The sequence below is a fragment of the Podarcis vaucheri genome (assembly GCF_965113315.1).
Source record: "Podarcis vaucheri genome assembly, chromosome: 13".
Lineage (NCBI taxonomy): Eukaryota > Metazoa > Chordata > Lepidosauria > Squamata > Lacertidae > Podarcis > Podarcis vaucheri.
The window spans coordinates 27861817-27878888 of NC_138751.1; the positions used below are offsets into that span (position 1 = coordinate 27861817).

The 17072-nt window shown below is 42.7% G+C and overlaps 1 protein-coding gene across 1 annotated transcript; it reads right to left on the minus strand.

Annotated features, from left to right (window-relative positions):
• Positions 1-2319: 2319 nt before the first annotated feature.
• LOC309516609 (vomeronasal type-2 receptor 26-like) lies at positions 2320-10573 on the minus strand (the record flags this gene model as incomplete). Its single annotated transcript, XM_082195369.1, has 6 exons — positions 2320-3221; positions 3860-3986; positions 5928-6155; positions 7052-7918; positions 9166-9457; positions 10314-10573. 6 exons carry the CDS (start codon positions 10571-10573, stop codon positions 2320-2322), a joined length of 2676 nt encoding a protein of 891 aa, XP_082051495.1.
• Positions 10574-17072: the final 6499 nt, after the last annotated feature.

The following is a 17072-nucleotide window of genomic DNA, read 5'->3' on the forward strand; positions in this document are numbered from 1 at the left end:
ATAAAGGGGAAATGATAATAGAAAAAAAATGGCACTGCCTTACCTATGCCTAGATCCCGTTCTTAACAATATGTGTGGTTGTCCTCAGGTGTTGCTTGTTGATCTTGAGAATGGGCTTCGGTTGTCAATTGTGTAGGAAGACTTTTAAAAAACAGTAATTATGATTCTATCTTCCCCAGTGTGTTGCTGGTCTTTGAAGTTTGTTACCGCTAGGAGTTCCTCTCAAATTATAGAACAGTTATTTTCTTCATAGAGGGATAATAACTAGTTTGTGGAAATTTGCCTAGTGACCCCAGGTTACCTTTGCCCAGGACTATATTGAAGTTTAACCACAGATCACTCAAAATTAGTATAATGTGACAGCTGAGGTTTAACTTCAGTTACAACCTGGAGAATTTGAGGCTCAGCATTATGTTGGCATATAGCTCTTCATGTTGCCAGGGGGTTTTTTGTATGTATTTCTTCTAATGTACCATTTTTAATGCAAGTTTGCCTAACATTTTTGCAATGCAATGTTCCACAATATAATGCATAATGTACATTCTCTTCACTAATATATGCATTTGTATGCATACTTTAGTCTAGTCCATGCATTATTGCACACATTACTTGAATTGCAAAATTCAGAGACACACACATTTGGAAGGATAGTTGTTTTTGTATGCATATTGCGTCAGAAAGTGTGAATTAGGTAGGTTGACCTTTAAATGCAAACTAAACTAAATATCTCCTCCATCCCTGAGTAAGACTCACAATCCTTGTTCTACCCATATTCTATTCTGACACTCACTGTGCTCCTAGAAGGTTGCTCTTATGGGAATATGGCCCGTGGGCCAAAAATCCCTGTTCCCAGTGGAATTGTGGCAAGGAAGCAGTTGTGGCATGACACGACCATGGTGGAGGGGGAGGTAATCCCCCTAGCCTTAGCTAGCCTCTTCCATCATGCAGGATGCCACACCCATGACCCCTGGAGGGGAAAAAGACACCATGCCAGTATAATTGCAGCATCTTTTTCAGCTAACATAGCAACATGGAAGGAGGAGGGGAATCTAGAAGCTTTTTCCATTCTCAAAGGAGCTACAGCTGTTGTATGGTCCCCTGTCCTGGTCCACAAGATGAATGTTCCTATTTGGGAACTGGACGTAGTTACAGGCAGCATAGGGCAGGGTGTCTATGAACAGTCTTGAGATGAATGCCAAATCCAGGTGGGCCGAGCCTCTGCTGAAAAGAAAGTAGTTGTTCCCCTGTGTAAGCATTCGTTGCTGAATCCTCACGAAATACAACCAAGACCCTTATTCCCAGTGAAGTACATCTAAGACCTGGCTAAAGAGATGAGCTTACATTATTTTATCTTTATTTTTATTAGTTGCTCTTTGTATTCAGTTCTGGCCTTGGGATAATGATCTACTAAACATACCCAAATTCTCATGAGATCCCTAGCATCAGTATTTGCATGTGAAGACCCCCAAACCCCCTCCGAAATAAATCACACAGGACACAGAATATTTGTTTAAGATTTTTGGCATTAATTTTGGCCACAATTTTATTGATTACAGCATGTGTGAGTGGTTGCTTAGCACTGGTTCAGACTACCTGAACCTGCACCTGCAGGAACAGGACTCACAACTGGAACCTCCAGAGGTCAGTAAGTGAAAACATACTGGGGGAGCACAGAGGTGGATTTCCGCCTCTTAGTTTACCTCAGATGCTCCTAGGAACTCTGACATGACCCTACCCCTGAGAGGGGATCAGACAGAGTACATCGAGCCCCTGGATTCCATTAACGGAATTCCCTAGAGCAGCAACAAAAATGAGGGGCAGGCACAGGCAATCCATAATCCCCTCCACCAAAGAATGAACCAATGCCTAACCGCCAACCTTACAAAGTGACGATTTGCAACACGGTAGGCAAAAACCAAATGGCACCAGCCAATCAGCCAAGTGGCAAAATTCCTACCAGGCCCCTGCTCCAAAAACAGGCCACCCCTAGACAGGCATAGCAAGGCCAAAAACACAACCTTAAATTACAGGGAGGGAGAGAGGGAGATCCATTGCACAATGCGAAAAAGAAAGTACTTCGCCTTCTGCAGCCCCTTAAATAGCCCCTTAGTTGCCAATCAAACCCCAACCAACAGAAAATTTTCCCCAGCAACAAAGGGGCAACCAATGAGATGAGGAGGTCATCCAAATGGGTCTGCTCCAGCAACAAGAAGGCAGTTTGGTGAGCTCACCGCAACAAGTGGCTCCCCATGATTTGGAGGACACGATTTCCAGTGAAGGATATATAAGAGCACAAAGAAGAGATGAACTTAGATTACTTCACTTCTTCATCCTTATTAGATGTTCCCTGCTGTTCAGCTCAGGCCTCAGCACAATGATGTAGCACTTTGGGGAAAAGATGCAACCCAGTAATCCAGCACCAGAGGACAAGATGGAGAAGATCTCCACAGCCACCATGTATTTTCCTTTGGTACTCAAGTAAGTTGGAATAAAAGTTAACCAAACACTGCAAAACACCAACATGCTGAAAGTGATAAATTTGGCCTCATTGAAACTGTCTGGTAACTTTCTGGCTAGGAAAGCCAAGATGAAGCTGACAATGGCCAGCAAACCCATATATCCCAACACACATGAAAAGATAGCAGGTGAACCCTCATTACATTCTAATATAATTTCCCCACTCGATGAGTACATGTCCATATCTGGAAATGGCGGAGAAGTAAGTAGCCAAACTATACAAATAGCTCCTTGAATGCAGGAACAGGAAAAGACCATAGAGTTTGCTAGTCCTTTTCCCACCCATTTCCTCATCTCGGATCCTGGTTTAGTTGCCATGAATGCCAGGACTACCGTGATAGTTTTTGCCAACACAGAGGAAAGGGCAACAGAAAAGATTAAACTAAAGGCTGTTTGTCGCAGAAGGCAGATGGCCTTTCCAGGCTGTCCAATGAAAAGCAAGGAACAAAGGAAGCAAAGGAGGAGGGAGATGAGGAGGATGTAGGTGAGGGTCTGGTTGTTGGCTTTGACAATGGGAGTGGCCTTGTGCTTGATAAACGTTCCAAGGATTAAACTTGTAAGTAAAGAAAAGGAAATAGCCAAAATAGTTAAGATGATCCCTAAATCTTCTTTATAAGACAGATAGCTTAGGACCTTGAGAATGCATTGAGTTTGGTCAATATTGGGGTGCTCGATTTCTGGACATTTGAAACAGGCATCCATGTCTGAAATAAAATGAAGATATAATAAGTATTTCAAGATGCCGAACTACATCTTTCTGTAAGAATCAGTTACAACAATCAATGAATTTTGTATGCTTTTGATTTTGTTTTTACTAGCTCTAGAAAGAAAGAAAATAGAAATTGCATCTTTTTGCGTACCCATGGTTCTGAATTTGCACATGGTTCTGTGCTGTAGTAATGTAATGGCTATGTGTTTTTCTGTATCCCAGTAATTCCATAATTCAGGGTGATTCATGAGAAGGAGATGGAAGATATTGGGATCAAAGTTAAGGAGCTACTGGCAGGTTTTTTGGAAAAGGTGGTTAAATATATGGAGGCAGAATTGGGTGGTTTGTGAAAGAGCCTTATTTGTAGTGGCTCCAAAATGATAAAACTCCCTCATCACAGAGATGTATTTGGTACTAAAACTTTATATATTTATATGTATATTATAGTTTCTTTGTAATTGTATTTTTAGTCTATGTAATTTGCCCCGGGACCTTAAGATGAAGTAGGGGCAAGAAATACCAGGAACAAACAAACAAAAAGGAATTGGGTATTGTTTTTTTGCTTCCTATGTATTTTGCTGGTATTTTATGCTCCCTGTGTCTTTTGTGAAATTTATTGGTTATCCCTTATACCTTTCTGATTAGAGATCATCCCTTCTGGACATGGAGCACAATCATAACAGCAGAATTTCTCTTCCTCCTTCTTTTTCCTACTATAGCCAGGATAGCAGTTATCATTGCATACAGAAACTGGCATCACCTGCATGGAAATATGAAGGTGTGGTTAGCAGCAAGGCATCTTCTTTGCTTCATTGAAGACCAAAGAAGAGACCAAACTCTAAATTGTTTTTCATGTATCCATGGGCCACAACTGCAACTCCCAGAACTTGGCCAACAATATTGTTAACTCAGGCAACCCAAAATGCACAAACCAATCAACCCTGAGCATCCCATAGTTTCAGGCACTGGTACTAACTATCCCAGTAGACAAGGCTGGTGCTTGTATGAAGTAAAAGGGTAAAGGTACCCCTGACCGTTAGGTCCAGTCGCGGACGACTCTGGGGTTGCGGCACTCATCTCACTCTATAGGCCGAGGGAACCTCTGGGTCATGTGGCCAGCATGACTAAGCCACTTCTGTTGAACCAGAGCAGCACACGGGAACGCCGTTTACCTTCCCGCCGGAGCGGTACCTATTTATCTACTTGCACTTTGACGTGCTTTCGAACTGCTAGGTTGGCAGGAGCAGGGACCAAGCAACGGGAGCTCACCCTGTCGTGTGGATTCGAACAGCCGACCTTCTGATCGGCAAGTCCTAGGCTCTGTGGTTTAATCCACAGCGCCACCCGCGTCCCCCTTGTATGAAGTAGGATGAACCAATTTACCTCAGGCGGCAGATCCAACCAACTGCCCTTCCCATCCTTTCCCTCACTATTGCCCTGCTGCCACCCCTTCTGCAACTTTGCCCATGCCGCCGCCACCACTGCCGCAACAGTGCTCTTGCCCTCACCATTAATGCTGCCCCCTCGCTGCTGCTGCTGCTGCTGCTTCTGCTTTGTTGTGGCAGCAGCATGGGTGCAGCCACAGGCAAGGGTGCAGTTGCGGTGGTGGACGGCATGGGTGGCAGCCCATGTGGGGGAGAAGGGACCCTGAATCTGCAGGGGGCGGGGTATGGCAGCATCAACAGTGGGAAGCAGCAGTGGGGAGGCATTTTGCATACAGAAGCAAAATGTTCCAGACCGCCCTTGCCAGCATAGATGTCGGTTATATGGACTCCATTCTTAGACCATATGCCACAAAAACTCCAAGGCATTTGTGGGACTTCCTGAGAAACTCAGCCAACTATATTGTTAATCCAGCCTGGTCCAGTCAATAGAGTCTGCCCTTTTATGGGACCTCTTCTTCCATGTCACCAAAAATACAAATGTGCCTCTGGAGATCTGGAGGCTTTCAATATTTATGCATGCATGCATAAATATTTATGCATTAAAAAAAAATACTACAAAGTCATCAACGGAGTGTGCAATCTATGCAATTTATTTAAATGTCTAGCATAGGCCTATCAGCATAAGAGATTGTTGTCTATGTTCTGCTGTCCATGGCTCTAGGGATGTTTCTATCAGTGCACAAATACCAACTACTGTTGACCACTGGACAACACACTGAAAAACAGCAAAAGAAAAACAAACAAACAGAAAGATTCAGGAATTCTGCATAGATCTCTCCAGATGGTTTGAACACTGGATTATTATTCTGCACAGAATTCTCTTGCCTCTCCACACATGCTGAGATGACCAGCAAATGGCACCAGTTTATGACACAGTCTTAGCTGTGCTGAATGCTCTGCCATTCGCAGACTAAAAAGCAGCCCTGATATTCTAATTAAAGATGGTGGCAAAAAAAGGAGCTGTTGCCATCATGAACATGTTGGACTACAAATAGGAGGCTTAGAGGCGACTCTCTACCCACATATTTTACAGGCTGCTATACTGGAATGAATGGCCAAACCTGATGAGTCATTACATTGGAAAAATAGATCTCAGCCAGACACATTTGATTCCATCAATTTAAAATAGTTTCTTTACAAAAATTGGAAGGAATTCTGGTTTGCTTTATTTAAAAATAATGCTAACTAGCACAGTTCATCAGCTGAAGAGAATGAGGAACTGGCCAAGACTGAATATTTCACTTTTATATACTCACCTGATTAAAGCTTTGATGCCACACGATTTGACTCGCATTAATGATTAACTCTTTGCCTGGAGGAGCCTGAGGTTCCAGTCTTCCAACTTTCACTCTAACCACTGAGCCATTGGGAAACATCAGCCAGTTTGTAACATCAAAACCTGTAACTAATTCTCCATTTTCATCAAAATGCACAGTGTCTCCAACACTGTTGTTGAATATGGTTCTTCTTAGAAAGTAATGGACCTAGTTTGAAAAAGAACGTTAACAAGGGAATAACAGTTTCTTGAAATAATTTTAATATTTAGACCTCTTAGAAGTCTTGCCCTTTTTCAGACAGTATATTTATTCATTTTTATAAGAGTATTAATAAATCATCAACTCATGTCCTGACCAGAGACGAATGGTTGGTGAAGATGGTGGACTATGCCAAAATGGCAAAATTGACCAGGAAAATCAGAAACCAGGAAGAGAGAAACTTTAATAAGCAATGGGGGGAAATTACAAACTACCTAAGAGAACATTGTAAACAACTAAAAACTTTGGCAGGATTTGAGTAACGCTTGTAATGTACAAAAAAACTAAGGTAAAAATGGATTATTTTAAGAAAAATAGAGAAAATATATGATGCAGTTGAAAAAGATTGAAAATGGAAACCATGGAAAGGTGAAGGAAGTCTAAGGATTCAGGGAATCCTAAATGCTGATGGTTATGTCTAATGTTTCAAATTAAATGTGTAGTGTAAAACTGAACAAAAAACATCATAAAAATAAATAAATAAATCACCAACTCATAAATCCATGGCTATGCGTCATAAAATTGTTAAAACATCATAACATTTTAAAATCATAAAGCACAGAACTAATGACCAACATTTCTGTTCCGTTTCTATTTCTGGCTGTAATTTCTCTCTGTTAGATTCCAGATAATGGGGGAAATCACCATAATATTATGTGGTTTGCACTATGTATCAAAATTCTCTCTCTCTCTCTCTCTCTCTCACACACACACACACACACACACACACACACCAAAAAAAAACCTGATGCAACTGTTTTATGTAAGCTCATGAATTCATATTATGTCTGGGGCATAAACTAGCCTGTTTTGTTATTATTGCTAAATTATGGAATTGTAATTACCTGCCATGGTTGCATATTCTGAAATGCATGTCTCCCGACCAACGTTTTAATTTTGGAGTTGGATTTATATATAGCATTCAAAGCATAAGCCACAGCATAGACAGCATTGTAGATATTGTAGCTGTGGCCAGTCATGCTCATTTCAAACAATATTCCAGAAATGCTCTCCAACTTTTCAGACCCAGTGCAACTTTTTTTTCCGTCTTCCTCCTCCTCCTCCTGCTCCCATTTAGACATTTTTAATGAACAGGCGAATGCCTGTTTCCAGAAGTCCTTGATAAACCCATCTTCTTTGTTCCAGTAAGGTCTTATCTTCTGAATGAACTTTTGGAATCCTGATGGCTCATTTGAGTGAACTGCGAAGGATATGGAACCATGAAAGGCTTGTATGTCCCAAATCTTTTGAACAGAGAGAGATGCAAAATCCCAGTGGGATGTAATAATCCATACTTTACTGAAAGGTGGCAGTGACGAGAAAGGTGCTAGAAAGAGCAACACTCTCAAAACCTGAAAGGATGGAGGTTCTCCATATACAAAGACTGCAGTGGCTTTTTTCTCCGTGATAATGTGAAAGCTTCTCAGCCGCTGTATAAGCAAGGCTATCAATTCATCCACAAAAGAACGTTTTGGTATTCTTACTATGAAGGCATAACAGATATTGTTTTGGGAAAGCAGTGGAACCATTGTCTGTAAAAAGCGGTCCCCTTTGTCATCATTCACAGCCAAGAGCCCAACCCACGTCCATCCAAAATGCTGAAATAACCGTACAGCTCCCACATATTGCTGGCCTTCATTGGGTACCATCCGGTACAAAAAGGGGAACAGCCTTTTGTTACGTTTTGCTGTCAAAAATGACCCATTAGTGATCTGAAATAAAGAATATAAGTAACCTTCACATAAAATAAAAGTGTGTTAAATATTGCTATCTAAGAGTTAGAATCTACTAGGCCATCAGGAGTTAACAAAAACAGTTGTTAAGCCTCTTCTTAACCATCACCTATTACCCTTTAGTAATTCATTCTCTCTTCGAATTGGGCTTACCATTAATACATTTCTCATAATTTTCAACCCAATATTGTCCTGACTCCTTGAGCAAGAGAGTGCAAGTCTTTGCCCTCTTTGATGTGATGACCATTCAGATATTTGGCATTTGAAGAGTGCTTAAAATGTCCAACTCCCACAAAAAGCCTCACATTCTCTCTCTCTCTCTCTCTCTCTCTCTCTCTCTCTCTCCCTCTCTCTCTCTCTCTCTCTCTCTCTAATTTTTATTAAATTTTCTGTTTTACAATTTAAAGTACTCATTTTTACATCCTTAAGATATCAATGACTTCTCTTCTCTTTCCATGGTTTATTTTGCATATCATAAATCCCTGCATATTTTACAAAATATACCATTTAGTATTCCATTATTACATCGATCAAAACTTATTTGCACTGTTGAATTTATCTTAATGCTGCTAGCGTTTTCAGCTGTACACAGTTATTTCCCATATATTCAATAAACATTTTCCAATCTTCTCTAAACATATGTTATTCTTGTTCTCTTATTCTATATGTTAAGTCTGCAAGCTGCACATATTCTGTCAATTTAAGTTGCCACTCTTCTTTAGTTGGGACTTCACTCGTTTTCCATTTTTGGGCTAACAAAACATGGGCCGCAGTAGTGGCCTACATAAATAACCTTTTTTGACACCTGGGAATTTCAGTCTGAATTATCCCCAACAGAAAGGAATCTGTTGGGGGGGGAACACTTTCAAACATTTTTTTTCAGTTCATTATGTATCATTTCCCATAATTCTCCTATTCTCACGGTTAACTAAACCCAGTTTCCTCGACTTTCTCCCATTCCCATCTCCCTTTAAGAAAGATCCAGGTAGACTGAAACAGGTTCAAAAGAGGACAATGAAGAAAAGGGCAGCACTTTACTCCCCATGACCTGAAAACTATCGATCCATTACTGCAATGCAAAATAGCATTAGTCTTTCATCTGATAATTATTTTACCATTATGACCTACCTCTAGTATGTTTGCTAACAAAAATAAAATAGGGGAACTTTTCAAATGCTTGATTGAAATTGTTGTGAAACCTACAAACCTCTATACTGACAGCTTACCTGTGGAGTCTTGTGGACTGCTGAAATGATTGCCACGTTGGCAGAGATTTCAGAGACACATCCTGCAATGAAAGCAATCAGATTGCTCTGGTTGTCACACTTGAAGTTTGGGGTAAATCTATGGTGTGCAGAAAGCAGGCTCAGGGTGGCTTTATAGGTTATCCTTGCAGAATAGTAGCTATCGAGGATGCGGAACCCCAGAGACATATTTGATAAGATGTTGGGATTCTCATTGAGCTCTTTGACAGCAAATGCTAATGCCAGAATATGCTGGTAGTTCTTGGGTACTGATCTGTAATAAGAGCTACAGTTGTTTAATGGAGTAATAAGAAAAACAAGGGGAGAAAGGATTTTCCCCACTTGTTCTGTTCCACTGTGCCCTGTTCTGCTGCCCATTCCACCTTGGTGTCAACCGGTGGGACATATATGAAGCTTGTTCAGGCTGAAAGAGGCAGTCTGCATAGGACTTCTGAATCATGCACGCACTTGGTGCCTTGGGAGGGGAGAGCCACCCTATTTAAGGGCTGAATGGCTGCCTCTCTCCCTCTTCTTTTCCTTAGAACCACACCCTCTGCCCCTCCCTGTCTCTCAATTTGATTTGTAGTTGCTTCAGAGCTGAATAGAGTGGTACCTTGGTTCTCAAATGTAATCCGTTCCAGAAGTCCATTCAACTTCCAATACGTTCAAAAACCAAGGTGCGGCTTCTGAGTGGCGCTGACACACCAGAAACAATAGCCAATAGCTGCATCGGACATTTGGCTTCCGAAAAACGTTCGAAAACCAGAACACTTACTTCCAGGTTTTCAGCGTTCGGGAGCCAAAATGTTTGAGTACCAAGGCGTTCGAGAACCAAGGTTCTGCTGTAGTAACTGTTGGCTGACCCACCTTGTCTGTGAGCTGTGGTTTGATATATTTTTTTCCTGAATAATGGGGTGATAAGCAGTAGATGGTATCAGGGACGGATCTACTATGAAAAAAGCACTCTGTAACAGTTTCAATCAAACAAGAAATATACAATAAGTTAAAGTCAATTGAAGCAAAAGATAACGGATCATTTGTATGAATCGTAATGTTGCTTAATGATGAGCTCTCAGTCATTGCGATCTGAACTATTATAGAATATGAGGCAAAAGGGGGAAATGCCTTACATTGGTTCATCAATCAATATTTGTGCTGGCTGCTCCGTGAAAGAGAGGTTGTTATAGAGGAAGAAGACTTGAGAAACAATCCCACCAATGACAAAATCTCCTGGTTGGTAAAATTCATGAGGAATAGGATGAGGATCATCAAATATTGAACAATTAATAGAATGGATCTTGCATACAGTATGACACAGCATTACAAGCAGCAACATCACCACCAGCACAATTCGGCTGACAAAAAGTCCCCTCTGAACGTAGATTCCCATGATCCTATCTACAGCATCATATGAGACTATGACCAGTTTTGCTATAATCTTCCTTAAATTGTGGTTGATTCTGCTGCTACACTTGGTTATAGCTTGATCTGTGGGATAATATGTGTGCCAGTACTCTAGTCATATATTTATTAATGGCTGATTGTACATAAGTGTCGTTGAACAGATTGTTTTCTTTATCTCTTCACTTTATCATCCAGCACTGAGTGACAACTATACTTTTTCTATTAAATCTAGTCATATGTTTACCCTCTTCATCTATGGATATAAATAACTTTGTCCTTTGCGTCCCAAGGTAGAAAGGCTTTCTCAGAGAATTATCTATCAGCTTGCCCCCCAAAAATACAAAGTATATGAAAGAGAAGCAGTGGATTAGCAGGAAGTAGGAAGAAAAATAGAAGATGAACAGAGTAATAACAAAGAATGTGAAACAGGGATACTCATAGTTTACATTTGTGTCTTAAGGATCATGGTGGAGTCAGCCAGTGGAAGTGTACACCATCATTTAAAGGGGACATCATCGTAGAAACAATGACAGAGTCCTGCCTATACCTACATCAGCATCTGAATAACAGAAGGGTTTTATAGCTTTTTCCAGATTCTGATTGTTGTTCTTGCTAATGGGCTATGGAAATCCGTTATGTCAGAGGATGGAAACCAGTAATTTTGACAATGATAGGGGTGATTACCCCTCAAAGTATGATTGGCTTTTTAAGTTGCATCATGTTTGATGAAGCTGCTAGGAATTTTTCCCCTGTAGAATGATTAATTTCCTCTTAGAGAGCTATTAACTAAGTCATTGGACATTCCCCCAGTGGCTCCAGGCTATTAAGCATCCTTCTGTTATTCTTATACAGTCATACCTCTTGTTACGTTTGCTTCAGGTTAAATCTTTTCAGGTTGCGTCCCGCGGCGACCCAGAAGTACTGGAAAGGGTTACTTCCGGGTTTCGCCACTTGCGCATGCACAGATGTTCAAAATGATGTCACGTGTATGCACAGAAGCGGCAAATCGCGACCCATGCAGACGCGGGTTGCGTTCTGCTTATGTTGTGAATGGGGCTCCGAAACGGATCCCGTTCGCAACCAGAGGTACCACTGTATGTATTTACTTATGAAGTACTACTGCTTCTGGGTGAACTTATGCAAACAGAAACACAATTTGCTTACAATCTGACTTTTGACAGGTTGCATGGGAATAAAGGCAAGAGTCATGGCCATTGCTCAAAGCAAAAAAAGTTTCCAGAGAGAGGGGGGGCTGAAACCCTAGAAATTAATAAATACTAGTGAAGGAACAGGTTACCCAAGCCTGAACGCAGAGCGACCGGAACCAGGCCCCAGTAACTCCCGCATTCCTTCTTCAAGGGTCCATTAGCTAAAATCCATTAACTTGAGCCAATGTATAACAGGAACCCAGCTGTACAAAGCCTCTCCTTTATCAGTCCAGGAAGGCTTAGTGATGGATGGCCTTGTCAGTTCCGAGTGGAGCAAGTGGAGACAGGGTGGAAGATCTGGGTCTTATCTTGTAGGTTGTAAATATCCTGGCCACGCTGACGCACAGACCTTGCCTGTCAGGCCTGTCAGCCCCCAATCCCAGAGACGGCGCCAGGGGAAACTCCTATAGCTAGGTGACCTTCTTGCCCTAAGATAAGCACACAGGAACCGGAACATCTGTTTAAGCTCAAGGATGCTCAAGGAGGTAAACTTACTCACGAGGCAGGATTCCTGGGGAAGGGGCAGAGGGGGTCTGGAGGGAATATATACTGTATGAAAATTCTCTTTCAGTGTGCTTGCTGTGAACTGACCACGCTAGTGCCTTTCTGCTGCTCCGGAGAGCAGAAATAAAAAACTCTTTCTCTGAACAAACCTCGGTGTCTTTTGACTCCTTCCTCCCTCTCCGAGAGCAAAGCTCACCCAACCAATCGGTAAAGTCTAAGAAGACTACATTTCTTGGTGCATTGGCTGGGAAACTGTGTTCCCCGAGGACGATGGACAAAGGTCTGAGGCATCACCGCAAGGCGAACAGCTCGGTTCAGTGTCGGCGGCTCCAAGTGCGCATCCTGCCAGTTCGCAGGAGGAACCGGCCACCCCATTCCTGAGTGGAGACGCTGTGGCAGTGAGAGAAAGAGGCAGCAGCCGCGCAGGAAAGAGGGTACCCAGAGGAAAGGTAAGCTCTGCAGTTTATTTTGTGGGAGCTAAGGGGCTTGATCGCCCCCGCCGGTAGGAGCAGTAAAGTGTCGCCGGTTCCAGTTGGAGCAGTAGAGTGCCATCGGTTTTGGGAAGTTTAGGGTAAAGGGGAGTGGGGAAGGTGAATGGTGTATGTGTATGGGGACACTCCAGCTACTGTTTGAGTGAATGAGACGCTGGGGCTCAGAGCCACTGGCGAAGCGAAGTGTGATCCTTGAGGTGCGGTTCCTGGCGACACAAGTCCATCCAGGCCACTGACAGGACGTGGAGAAAGGTGACTGAGTGAGAAATAACGCTAGGTGAACGGAGTGTCCCGCATCATGGGGGGGACAAGAAGTAATTTGACCCCCTTGCAGTGTTTTCTGGACAATTGGAAGGACGCCACGAAGGGAGATGATTGGGGGTTTAAATGGAAGAAAGAAAGACTCCGGGCCCTATGTGAAGTTGACTGGCTGTCCCAAGGGACAGGGTGGCCCAGTGAAGGGACTTTTGGTGAAAATCTAGTAGATTTTCATCATGCAGATGCATTCCCGGTGCAAGTGAAGGTGCCCGCGGGAGGGGCAGAGCATGCCAAGGAAGGAACCAGTGCGCCATCTGCAGGCAGGAGGGTCATTGGAAAATGGAATGCCCACAGCACCAGGGACCCCACACACCACAGGCTGGGAACAGTAACCAAGGGCCGATGCCACGAGCCAGCCATGGGCCTCTGCATTACAGCCACAGGCCCGCCCATGGACTCCGTGAAATCAAGGCAGAGGGCGAGGACAGGGACCAGCCAGCAACAACGGATGGACAACGGAAAGTGGGGCACGCAGTGGTGGCCCTAGAGGAGGTAATCATAAAAGCTCTCACACTCCCACCTGGGACATCAGCCCAACTAGCTGAGATTGTGGCTCTAACCCGTGCCCTACAACTGGCTGAAGGCACAGACATCAATATATATACTGATTCAAAGTATGCTTTCCTCACTCTGCTTGCCCACAGAGTACTCTGGAAGGAGCGCGGCATGCTCACATCAAAAGGAAGCGCGGCATGCTCACATCAAAAGGAAACCAAGTACAACATCCCCAAGCCCTCATGGATCTTTTAACCACAGTATGGGCACCCAACCAAGGGGCCATGATACATTGCTATGGACATCTGACTGGACCAAGTGATATGGCTAGAGGAAACCGCCTAGCAAATAAAACAGCTAAACAAGCAGCGAGACAACTGGCACCTGCTTTCTTCATAGGATCTCTGCTACCGAAAAAGATTGTGAACACTAGCCTCAAACTACCGTACGCAATACAGGAGCGACTGATGGCAGAGGCTGATAAATTGGCTGTTACAGAGCAAGGATGGTATCTTACACCTGACAACCGATTGTGGGTGCCGGAGTCTCTGGGCCCGCAGGTCGTGCGACAGTATCATGACTCCTGTCATGTGGGACCAGATGCTCTAGCTAAACATCTGGGGAGCTGTTACTATATCTCCAAGGTGTACCAGTTGGCTTCTCAAGTCTCGAGACGCTGTATCCTCTGTCAGAAAAACAATCCCAGGACTGGACTCTTACCTCCTTTTGATTATTTGGGTTATGAAGGGAGAATGCAAGCTGCAGAGTAATTCCTGGGCTAGCCTATGCAAAACGACCTGGCTCAGCTGAGGCCGTTAAGGAACAATAGAGGGCCATTGAGAGACATTGGCAAGGCAAGAGAAGGATCCCTGCCTCCTGCCCTGAGGTGTAAACAGAGACTGGGTTTGGAAGGTGGGCAGGGTAACTGGGTGTAAGCTGACAGGTAGCCATGTTGGTCTGACACAGTCGAAATATAAAAATAATAATAAAATAATAAATTGTCCAGTAGCACCTTAGAGACCAACTAAGTTTGTTCTTGGTATAAGCTTTCGTGTGCATACACACTTCTTCAGATACACTGAAACAGAAGTCACCAGACCCTTGTATATAGTGGGAGGGTGGGGTGGGGTTTTTCTCAGGAGGGTAGTAGGAGATGGGTGATTGACTCAATGGGTATGGTAAACCTGTTGACGACTGTTATTGACTGCAATTAGTCCTACAGGAAAAAGCAAGTGATAGTATGCAGATAATTAGCATATGTTATGAGACAGGAATCCAATATCTCTATTCAGACCAGGTCTCTCCAGTTTAGTGATGTTGTAATTCAGCAACTTCTCTTTCAAGTCTGTTTCTGAAATTCTTTTGCAATAAGACAGCTGTTTTGAGATCCTGTATTGAATGTCCTGGGAGACTGAAGTGTTCTCCTACTGACTTCTGTACTGTATAGTGATGATTTGTTTTCATAACGTCTGAGTAAAGTGAGGCTGAGAGTAACACCATAACCATAAAGCATATTTTTCAGAAAATATGTTTCTTTTCTTGTTTTATTTATTAAAGCCATTTCTATACCACTTTACATTTTGGAGAGGTTTGTGTTGTATTTAAGGCAGCCATCCTATGCACAATAAGTGCAAAAAGCAAGCCTCTGTAAGTTAAGCTTGTCTAAAGTTATACCAGATAGATTCCTATTCAGTAGCAGAGGTCCTGTGGCTGCTCTTTCTAAACCTGGCACAAGGAAAGCAAGCCTTTAAAATAGTGTTTTGTGCCAGGTTGCCAGGAACGAGCAACTAGCAGTAACATACCTTTGGCTAAACTAGGTTTGGAGAATTAGTGATTGCTGAGCCAGGAATGAGTCCACTGAGTTGGTGATAATCCTAAATTGCTCATCTCAGTGGATCTACACTTGGAGGAACATACCAAAGCTTCCTCATACTGAGCCAAGCCATTAGTCCACCTAGATCAGGGTTGTCTACACTATGATTTCAGTCCTAGCTAGAGATGCCGGGGATTGAACTTGGGACCTTCTGCATGTAATGAAGAAGCTGTACCACTGACCTATTACCCTTCCCAAAAGGAAATCCATGAATGTCAAAAGTGTGTTTTCTTTCTCCAGAGATGGGAAATATTTCATCGTAGTCTTGCTCAGACCTGTCCTACAGCCTTTTTTATTTTTTTACTGAAGGGCTATAGGCTGAAGTCTTTAATAGCAAGTTTTGCTTCCAGACAATGCTATCCAGTGCATAGTAAATACTTCCTTTCATAAATGACAAACAGGTGTTCTCCAGCAATGCCATAGAGGCTTTGAGCTGAGTCCCCTGTAATTACCATAAGGACGGGAGTTAACTCTGGAACTTGCAGAGTCCTCTCTGGAAATCTAGTGACTAATAAGAAAAGAAATAATATGCTTTGTGAAGGGCGGTATAAATACTCCCATGCACTCCAGTACCAGGGTCTCAGGAGTAACAAGGCTCCATCAGACTGATTTCTGGTACTCTGTGTTTGATAATGCTGGATTTGGTCTTATCTGCAAACAGAATGATCATTTGGGTCAGTCAAAATAGTCTGGTGCAATTACAGGGATTATAAAGATTGAGATTTCCCTGTTTGCATCTCCTGCAACCTGTGTTCATATTATACATTTGTACTCAGGATGTTGATGTTAGTATTAATGTTGCTGCTTCTACTGCCTCACACAGCATGCCAAAACCAGAAGGTTCAATGTGGGGTGCAGCACTCCCAGCCTTCTCTTCCCAGATATTCTCAGTCAGGAGATTTCATCTTTGGATGCATTGTTCCAGTTGCCTTCAACAAACATTCTCGTGGGCCACAACAATTACCTAAAATGTTTGTATAAAGAAAAATTTATCCCTGATACTTTACTTTTGTCTAGACGGTTGGGGAGCCCAGCCAATCTAATTTAAGACTAGATCTAGATTGGATTCTGTAGCTGAAAGGGAATGGATGCAACAGTTCCCCTTGCAAACCTGGCTTGAACACTGCAAATTAATTTCACTTTGAAAACGTGACCATTAGGAAGAGAAAAGGAGGGAAACTGCACGGGAATCTCATGATCTGTGTGTGAATAGAAAAACAAGTAGCCTCCAGACAATGTGTGCTAAGGCAGCATTAATTAAAGAGAGGGACTGCAAGGAAGAAGGTCTTTTCCTCCTGTGTAAAAAGTCACTTGGCATATATTGAGGCTTTAAATTATTATTCTTCATTCATTTTACATCTCCATCCTCTTCAAGCTCTCTTCCCTATTGGACTTTCTTTAATTCCAGGATGAAGTGAACAGAAATATGACTAACCTCCAGGCAATTGCTTACTAGAATGTTTGGTAGGCTACATTAATTAAAGAGGCATTTTTCCCTGTAAAGGTGTTTTTCCATGTACAAAAAAGTCACCATGTATTGAGAGTTGGAAACATTATCTGACTTATATTTGCATTATGTCCTCTTCCTATTCTTAG